General features: G+C 49.5%; 1 protein-coding gene across 3 annotated transcripts; it reads left to right on the top strand.

Annotated features, from left to right (window-relative positions):
- The first annotated feature begins 1,447 nt into the window (after positions 1 to 1,447).
- Positions 1,448 to 6,209, top strand: LOC136380633 (mannose-binding protein A-like). 3 transcript variants are annotated; one of them, XM_066348632.1, is made up of 5 exons: positions 1,448 to 1,612; positions 3,119 to 3,290; positions 3,674 to 3,790; positions 5,035 to 5,109; positions 5,754 to 6,209. In XM_066348632.1, exons 2-5 carry the CDS (start codon positions 3,128 to 3,130, stop codon positions 6,125 to 6,127), a joined length of 729 nt encoding a protein of 242 aa, XP_066204729.1. In that variant the 5' UTR covers positions 1,448 to 1,612; positions 3,119 to 3,127; the 3' UTR covers positions 6,128 to 6,209. The 3 variants fall into 3 exon arrangements, with proteins under 3 accessions (XP_066204729.1, XP_066204730.1, XP_066204731.1); XM_066348633.1 differs by lacking the exon at positions 1,448 to 1,612 and adding an exon at positions 1,952 to 2,043; XM_066348634.1 differs by lacking the exon at positions 1,448 to 1,612 and having other exon boundaries at positions 3,210 to 3,348.
- Positions 6,210 to 9,962: the final 3,753 nt, after the last annotated feature.

The following is a 9,962-nucleotide window of genomic DNA, read 5'->3' as shown; positions in this document are numbered from 1 at the left end:
CGCCTGATCAGGTTTTAGCAATGGGAACTGGACACCCCTGGGAACCCAGGCACAGAGGAGCAACAGACTGGTATGCTCTCTACTCTGCTCATGGCCTGTGCCTCTCACTCGCTCAGGGCGTCCTCTGTGCACCCAGCCCTGGGTTGCACCCTGGAGACAAGGTGAATCAAATGAAGTTCCAGCCCTAAAAAGACAAGAACTCTGAAAAAGTGGTCACAGATGTTCACATGTTCACTCTAGCTGTAGAGAAAGCAAGAGGGTTGCTCTGAGGACATGAGCTGGAGGGTTCAGTTCTCCCATTAATACCTATTGAGCATCAACTCTTTGTCCAGGCGCTCGTCTCGGTGGGGATACCACAGCTGAGGAACAAGACATTTGTTCCCATTCTAAAGGAGTCAGGTGGTCAGTAAACACGCAACCAAATAAAGAAGATTATTTACATAGAGATAGAGACAGAGAATGCGAACAGAGAATTACAATTTCACTACCGAAGCTACTTAAAGTCACGTGGTTAGGAAAAGCCCTTTCTCCAGAGATAATATTTAAGCTGAAATCTGAATCACAACAAACAATTCTGCAAAGATAGAGGGAAGTGTCCTAGTCTTTGAACAGCTAATGCAAATGCCACATTCAGCTGTGAATGTACGGTAAGTTACCTACAAATACTTCTGTTTGTGCCTAGCTCTGTGAGCATCCAAGGAAGATATTTGATAAATGTTCTGAATGAGGTAAGCCAGTGTTACCGTAAAGCAAACAAATGGAAGGGTGAATTAATTAGAACAAGAGGCGGAGGCGTGTGCCTGTGTGTGTGTACACATGCACACAAGTGCACACGTGAGCAGGGTTTTGTTTCGTAGAATGTCTGTGTATGTCTTTTTTATAAAAAAAGTATCTGTAGGGAAATATCCTGAGAGTCTGAGATTCTGGAGGACCAGTTGCCAAGCTATGAAAGTGGATGCATGGAAGAGAGGGGTGGCAAGAGGAGTTTAGGGCAGGAGTCGGGAACCTATGGCTCGCAAGCCAGATGTGGCTCTTTTGATGGCTGCATCTGGCTTGCAGACAAATCTTTAATAAAAAAATAATAACGTTAAAAATATAAAACATTCTTATGTATTACAATCCATTCATTTCCTACTGCTCATGTTCATGGTTGTGGGTGTCTGGAGCCAATCACAGCTGTCCTCCGGGACAACATCAAATTTTTATTGGATAATGCGTAACGTACACGGGTTGCTGTATGGCTCTCACGGAATTACATTTTAAAATATGTGGCATTCATGGCTCTCTCAGCCAAAAAGGTTGCTGACCCCTGGTAGGGTATTAAAGTTGAGAGCTGCCCAAGCCTGGGGAGCCCACCAGCAGCCCTGGAGAACTTCCCAGCATCCAGCAGTTCTAAGAATAGTTGTTTATTAACCTGGGTTGAAGGCCAGTCTAGCACTGTCCCTGGTCACCAGGCTAGTTGGGCATGACTTTGCTGTGGCATCTGCCAGAGGCCTGGGTTGGAGGACAGCTTCCCTGCCACAGCCTTCATGCTCTGAGGAGGCCCTAGAAGGCCTTTCTGGAGGCAGAGACGGAGTCCTGGGCCAGAAGTCTGGCCGCTGACTTGATCAGGGTAAGGTCCAGGCAGGGTCTTTGCTGCGGTTGTCAGGCCCACTCAGGGCTTCCATATTGTCCTTCTTGGACCCAGTTAACCAACTGCATACTGAAGGGTTGTCTTTTGAGTCAAAGGGAAGAATGAAAGTGTGATGTGTTTGAGCCTGACCTTGTCCTCCAGCATAATCAGGGAAAGGAGGGAAGAAAGAAGATAGAAAAAGGAAAGGTGGAGAAGAATGTTATCAAGTTTGCTTCCAACTCACTACCTCTCACTGAGTCCTGGAGGAAAGGAAGGGTTAAGGGAGCTGGGAGGGTAGGCAGATGAGTTGCTATGCAACAAGGGCCAGTACCTTTGGGATTAGCAGCCAGAGAAGAGCAAGGGAGAGGCCCATGGGGCTGGGCTGCCAAGGCTTCCTGGGAGAGGAGCCAGGTTGAGCAAAGGCTGGAAGGGTATCTGATGGCTGGATGGGGCACAGGGCTGGGGAGGACTCTGGGGCAGCATGCAGACAATCCTGTCAGGAGAGGCAGGAGCTGAAATCCTGTCAGGAGAGGCAGGAGCTGCAATCCTGTCAGGAGAGGCAGGAGCTGCAATCCTGTCAGGAGAAGCAGGAGCTGCAATCCTGTCAGGAGAAGCAGGAGCTGCAGTCCTGTCAGGAGAGGCAGCATGCAGACAATCCTGTCAGGAGAGGCAGGAGCTGCAATCCTGTCAGGAGAGGCAGGAGCTGCAATCCTGTCAGGAGAGGCAGGAGCTGCAATCCTGTCAGGAGAGGCAGGAGCTGCAATCCTGCCAGGCTGGTGTGAACAGAGATCATAAGAGCCTCAGTTCTGTTAAAAAAAAAAAAAAAGCATCTCAGAGTAGAAAATCTCAAACCAAGAGAAGAAAACAAGTTGAAGTTTAATGTGGCCTGGATCAATGTAGAGACTTTAGACAAAATGACAGGCTTTTGGGGAAACAGCTGTGGTTCTGAGAGTAAAATAGAGATTTTTATGTGTAAGGAGAGAATGGCTATCATAAACCAGGTCCAGTCACTAAATGGGCCTTGTAGGATATCAAGTCACCTGCCATAGGGTCCAGAGGAAGGGGAAGAAGAGTGAAACTGGGGACTACTTTGTCCTCAAACAATGGAGTCAAGAGAGGATCCAAAGCTCACACCAGCAATGAGCTTGCCTTTGTGCCGGGTCACCAGGAACAGAGCTACTTTGTCATGTCCAGACCCCATGGGTTCTTCTGCGTAGGGGCTGCTTAACCCCAAAGCCTTGTACCCACAGGGCACTGGAGGCCCAGGGAGAAGAGGCTCCTATTACAGTCCTCTGGCATCTACCTTTGTTTTGGCATTGATCTAATTCTAACATGCTTTCTTTGTCTCTCTCCTTAGTAGCCCGGGAGTGACTCAGAGTTAGGGGTTGTGAATTTCCCTGTGTCTGCAGAGGGAGTGAGCACAGTGTCCCACACACCAGAGTGGTGGCGAGCGCTGACTGAACAAGATGTGATGCCATTAATTTCTTCAATTTCCTCCGCTACCAGGTGAGGACCATGCTCCAGTTTTTATCACTTCCTGTCGTTCTGTGTGTGGTGACGGTGTCCTGCGCAGAAACGCAAACCTGTGAGAATGCCCAGAAGGCCTGTTCTGTGATTACCTGTGGCACCCCAGGCAGAGACGGGCGAGATGGACCCAAGGGAGAAAAAGGAGAACCAGGTACAGGAGGCTGGTCTGCCTTCTTCGCTCTTCACCTCCAAGAGCAGAATGCTCCCGGGTAAGGGATCTAGCACAGGGCCAGCAGGCTCACCATTCATTATGATGGGCCGTGAATAACTCTGAATATTCTCGGACAACATCATTCTCTCCAAATCAAAGGTGCCCCTGTGCTTCTCCTGAACCTCACATTTCCACATGGGAACTGGTGGATGGGTGTCCTGTCCGCCCAGGAAGCTGGCCCTGGGGTGTAGGAGTATCTTCCTTTCTCAGGTCACCACTGTTTTACCGGTGCTTTCTGGAGTCGATGTGAATCTAGTAGAGAGTTTTTGGAGGAAGAGAATGAGCAACAGACACCGGATCACATTTCCTTTGTTTTCCAACAGGACAAGGGCACAGAGGCTTGCAAGGCCCTCCAGGGAAACTGGGACCTCCAGGAAACACGGGGGCTCCTGGGGTTCAGGGAACAAAGGGCCAGAAAGGCGATCGTGGAGACAGTTCAGGTAAGGAGCTCATCCCAGCACACTGTGGGGTCAGAGGACCCAAGGCCTGGGAACTCGAGGGCTGGGTGGCAGGCGACCCTTCTGCTGAGCCGTGGGCAGATGCTCACCCCCTCCCCCAGCACTCTCACTCCTCCCAGTCCTCCCTGGGGCCTGAGGAGATTCCCACAGGGCCTGAGCGCAGACGCCCAGCCCTGCCCAGCCCCCAGCACGCTGGGGCCAGGAACACCAGCTCTCCTTCATGGAACAGCCCAGTGTGGGGCTCCAGGATGCAAGGAGGAAGTGGTTCTCTCACTCACAGTCTGTTGTCACCAGGTGACATGAAAATGTTCTACTTTGTAAGACCCCTGGGGCAACAAAGTAATTAATGAAATAATTGAATCAGTAATTAATTCAGAGTGAAATAAAGTAACTAGTAATAACAAAAGAAAAATTATGACCTCACATTAATATTTGTCTGATGGCCTGTCACAGCAATGAAAACATTAAGAAGTTCATCAGGAATGAGAAATGAAAGAGAATGATTAAGAAAAATTTTCAAAAGGAAGAATGAGTTGCTTATAATTATAATATTGCAATATTTAAGCAGTACGTGAAGAAAAGGATCTAGCCCTAGCCAAAAAGCTCTGTTGGTTAGAGCATTGTCCAGAAGCACAGAGGTTGTGGGTTCGATCCCCAGTCAGGGCACACACAGGAACAGATCATTGTTCCTGTCTCTCCCTCTCAATCTCTCCCTTCCTCTCTTGCTAAAATCAAATTAAAAAACAAAACAAAAATATAAACAAACCAAAAATAAGCTGTACTTAAGAAAAAAAGGATGCAGAGCTATAGTTACAAGTTATTGTTATTATTACTAGTTTCAGAGTTATCATTTATAAGAGTTATGAATTATATCTGAGAAGGCAGGAATGCAGGTGTTGTTTTTTTTTATCCCTTTGTTTCTTTATGCTTTATTTTTCTGGAATAGGTATATTTCTTAATATGCTTTTTTTCCCCAAAATTTTCTGCTCTCTTACTCTGTCTGCTGAAGGCCCACGGTCAAGGTACATATGAGAAAACAGTCAATGAACAACTAAGGTGTCGCAACAAAAAACTAATGATTGATGCTTCTCATCTCTCTCTGTTCCTGTCTGTCTGTCCCTGTCTATCCCTCTCTCTGACTCTCTGTTTCTGTAAAAAAAAAAAAATCTGCTCTCCAATTTAGGGTCTTTTTCTCAATAAATGCCCTTCTCCCTCTTGCTTTTCAGTTGCTGAGACTAAGCTGGCTAACTTAGAGAGAGAGCTAAGGCTCCTGAAGTCCGAACTGGACTACACCAAAAAATGTAAGCCTTTGTTCAGCCCTCGTGTGTTCCTGGATCTCACCTTCTTCAGAGCACGCTGGGTTTTCAGGAGGGCGGAGAGAACTCACACTTGTGAATACTTACCATATCCCAGCACCTGGGCTAAACTGGCATTTTGTCATAATACGGTTCATTCAATCCTTTCACCACCACTATTTGTAGGTATTATACATATCTTATTTACAGGCGAGAGAAAATAGGTCCAGGAACTGTAGCTAATTCATTCGCCATCACGCAGCTGGGAAGTAGCAAAGGCAAGATCGCATGGAGGTCTGCTGACTCCAGACTCTTTGCTCCTTGTTCAGCAGCAGCCAGTGTTGTCAGGTGGCTATCCATGCCTCCTTCTTATCCTGCTGTCCAAGCCCAAGTATACTTCCCTATGTCCACCTACACTGGGACAGCTTGCAACTGATGACTGTCTCAAGAGTAGGATAACATGGAGAGGCCAGCTTCTCTGCCAGGGCCTTGCTCCACAACTGAGGAGCTCTTCCTTACGAGGCTCTGACCTCAGGTGATGGAGCACAGGCTCTTTGTCGGTCCTGAGTTCCCAGCCAAGGGCTTTCTCACCTACTGTCCTGGGCTGGGCTCCAAGCCAAGTCAACCCCACCCACCTTCTGTGATTTCAGTGCAAGCCTTCTCCTTGGGCAAAAGATCTGGAAAGAAGCTATATGTGACCAATGGTGAAAAGATGCCTTTTTCCAAAGCGAAGGCTCTGTGCTCTGAGCTCCAGGCTACTGTGGCCACCCCCAAGAATGCCGTGGAGAACAAAGCCATCCAGGATGTGATCAATGACCCTGCCTTCCTGGGCATCACAGATGAAGTGACCGAAGGCCAGTTTGTGTATGTGACGGGACAGAGGCTGACCTACAGCCACTGGAAGGAGAATGAGCCCAACGACCACGGCTCAGGAGAGGACTGTGTGATCCTTCAGAAAAACGGGCTCTGGAATGATGTCTCCTGCTCTTCCTCCTTCCAGGCCGTCTGTGAATTCCCAGCCTGACGAGGCAGGCTCCTCACCCCCTCCCTGGCTCTCTGCCGAGCTCTCTGCCTCTCCAAAAGAGAATTCAGTGATGGTTTTCTCATGCGCAGTGTTGACTCACTCATTCATGGCGGTGGCTGGTCAATGAAGGGATGTGTTTGATTGTAGGATGAGGAAGTGAAAACAGGTTAACAGTGGAACATGAGGGTTTCTGGTCCAGTTTGTGGCAAAGGACACTGTCTTGCTTAAGAGCACAGCATTGGGTCACTGTCAAGCATGGACAGGACCCAGTCAAACCCTTGTTCAGCAAGGACACTATGGCCCACCAGACACCAATGGAGGCCGTATTGTGTTGGAGTCGGCAGCACATCTCCGCCTCCAAGAGACCCAATTCCTTTTTGTCCATGCGTTGCCGATACTTGACACCATACGCTCCTGCCCTAGTACTTCCCATGGCCAGCCCAGCCCTATCAATGACGTGGATGGCATCTTTAGTTATTGATGAGCTGCACCAGAAAACCCTTCCCACCAGACTGTAGCACCTGGCAATATCCAATGCCGACATTAGAACATCCAAAGCTATAGAGAGTTTTTATAAAAGTTTATTTGAACTAAATAGAGGATATGCCTGGAAGCAAAACAACAGACTGAGAACATGCTTCTCAGAATGACATTTTGCAGCTTCTTTTATGCATTTGGAATTAAGGAGGAAACGTAAGGAAGATTCCATGGTGGGGGAGAAAGCAAGGTGGGGGTGGGTTACAGGACAGTTAATAAGACTATGTGCTGTCTTGAGGGTGGTTTCTCTCTCCCTCTTTTGTGTGTGTGTGTGTGTGTGTGTGTGTGTGTGTGTGTGACAGAGACAGAGAGAGGGACAGATACAGACAGACAGACAGAAAGGAGAGAGATGAGAAGCATCAGTTCTTCTTTGCGGCCTGACCAGGTGGTGCCGCAGTGGATAGAGCATCGGACTGGGACATAGAGGACCCAGGTTCAAATCCACAAGGTCGCCAGCTTGAGCACAGACTCATCTGGTTTGAGCGGGGACTCAGCAACTTGAGCCCAAGGTCGCTGGCTTGAGCAAGGGGTCACTAGCTCTGCTGTAGCCCCCCAGTCAAGACACATATGAGAAAGCATTCCTGCAGGGTGATCTTCCTTTGGAGTCCTACAGCTCTGCTGTTCTCACTTTTAGCCATGCCCAAGCCAGAGGATGAGGACTTGGGGTACCAGTTAATGGCCTAGCATTCATATTCTCCAACCTCCATCCTGCCCTGGACCAGCCTGCCTCCCTTCTGTGTGGCTGTCAGAGACCCACCAGCACCAGGGTCACAGTCAGACCCTGGACTTCGCCTGTGTACACGACAGGGGACCTCTGACCTGGAATGTTGTTTGCTCACAATTGTGTAACTGATCTCTGCTTTAGAATCTACCAGGAATTAGGTTTGTGTGTGTGTGTGTGTGTTTCTCATTAACCAGGAAGAGACCGCATGTCATCACAGGGCCTGGGATGGAGATGTCAGGAAGTGGACTCTGTAAAGTGATGTCCCAGTGACCCTAAGTGGCTGATGGAGTGCTAGGAAGGGAAGAGGAGCTCAGGGCAGGGGTCCATCTGGGAAGGAGTGCTCCCAACCCTGGTCACAACCTGTGTGCACAGGAAACTGCATCTCTAGCTGTGACTGTCTTCTCCAGGCAAACACGGGGATCCTGCTAATAAGAAGTGGGGTACAAGTAGCTATTTATTAGGCAAACAAATGCCTTTGGTTGCGCTAGTCAGTGCCAACCACGGCCCAGCTGCCCTGTCCTGGCCAGCGGAGTGCTGGTGCCACCTGGTGCGGCACAGCAGAATTGCCTGGAAGGCTTCACAAAATCCTTGGATCATTTAGTTCCACTCTGAACACAGTGAATCAAAATCTCAGAGATCTTCATCTTTGGGAAGCCCCTAGGTGATCCCGATGTTTGACCAATTTGGAAAACTACTGCGGAAAACCCCACAATCACCATAGCGGCTTTCTGCCTGCCTCTTGCCTTTGCAGGGAACCCCAGTGGCCAGGAGGCCACAACTTCTCTGTCCTTGTTGGCCCTTCATGAGGTGAAGTGGGTGTGCTTAACTCCACAGTGTCCAACCCCAAATCATCTCCGTCTACTGATGAGCGTCTCACTAAGTAAAAAGCACTTGCTGACCCAAATTCTTCCCTCTGCATTTCTGAGCATTCCGGCTCCCTGAGCAGGCAGTGGGTGTGGGGCTGGGGAGTGTCCGAGAAGGTGAAACCCTGAGTGGGGAATTGTGTGTACATGAATTTGAGGGTCATAGTGCATGTGTGAGCATGTGAGTTTCTGCAGAAAACCCAACAGACCCAATGCTTAACATTCTCAGCACCCTGCGGTAGAGGCCTCAGGCCCTGCCTTCCCCGGAGCATGTATCCAGGTGCTGTTCACTGCACACTTCCCATGGAGGAGCACTGGCGTGAGGTGGTCCCAGGAGCTCTGGGTATGAGTGTTTGGTCACGGACAAGAGTCCACAAGTGGCCCTGAGCTGTACACAAAAACCCCTAGGGTTCAACAGAGATTGTGTGGGTGATAACATGATCCATCTCCTATCAGTCTTGACTATTATTGTCACCATTGTCCTCCCTGCAAAGTCTCTATCTGACCACAGAATCGAGAACTACTCTGACACCAGTTATCATAACAACACCGTTTTCTTTTCTTTTTTCTTTTCTTTTTTTTAATTTTTCCAAAGTTAGAAGCAGGGAGGCAGTCAGACAAGACTCCCACATGTGCCCGACTGGGATCCACCCGGCATGCCCAACAAAGGGCGATGATCTGCCCATCTGGGGTGTTGCTCCATTGCAACGGGAGCCATTCTAGTGCCTGAGGAGGAGGCCATGGAGCCGTCCCCAGCACCTAGGCCAACCTTGCTCCAATGGAGCCTTGGCTGTAGGAGGGGAAGAGAGAGACAGAGAGGAAGGGGAGGGAGAGGGGTGGAGAAGCAGATGGGCGCTTCTCCTGTGTGCCCTGACTGGGAATCAAACCCAGGACTTCCACACACCAGGCCAACGCTCTACCGCTGAGCCAACCGGTCAGGCCCGTTTTATTGTCTTATAAGCGATTATAGACATCTGAAATCATCTCGACCATTTACGTGTTTGTGTCCGGGTAACAAAGTCATTAAGAGCACTCTGGAGCCACACTGCCTGGGGTCAAGCTCTGGCTCCAGCACATTGCAGCTGTGAGGCCCTGAGCAGTCACAGATGTGTGCTTTAGTTCCGTTCCTGGTGAAATAGGGATACTGACAGTGCCCACCTCGCAGGGCCGTTGTGAGAAAGACGTGAACTGATGGAAGTCAGCAGCCAGGACAGCACCGGCCTGCAGTAAGTGCCACCCAAGCACAAGTCCTCATAGTTGTTGGGATTAGTGTGACAAACTATGCCATACTATGAAATCCCAGGGCCTCTAAAAGAGCTGGGACCACGCCACTCTCACTAACTACCGAATGAATACGAGTTGACAAATGAATGAATTGCAGTCTTCCCCTAAAATGTGAGACCCGTTTCCCTTCTCTGGAGCTCGACTCAGCTCCAACCTGGATCCAAGACAGAAGCAGCTAGACTTATTTTGGAATCGGCTCTGGGCACAGTCTCCTTTCTCAGCTGAGTGGGTTCAGTTGTGCAAGAGCTGCAACCTCATGGTGCCCTCTGCTGGTGACTCTAGGACTGGACTGGAAAACTGAGACTCACATGGGGCCCAGGTGAGGGTGGGGTCTCTTGAGCCCCCTCTCTGTGTCCGGGTAGCAAAGTCATTAAGAGCACATGCAGATGCTCCTGCTTCCCCTCGTCCCCTTCTGCCCTGGGTGCTA

Source organism: Saccopteryx leptura, chromosome 9, assembly GCF_036850995.1.
Source record: "Saccopteryx leptura isolate mSacLep1 chromosome 9, mSacLep1_pri_phased_curated, whole genome shotgun sequence".
NCBI classification, from domain to species: Eukaryota; Metazoa; Chordata; class Mammalia; order Chiroptera; family Emballonuridae; genus Saccopteryx; species Saccopteryx leptura.
This window is presented reverse-complemented; position numbering and strand designations above follow the sequence as displayed.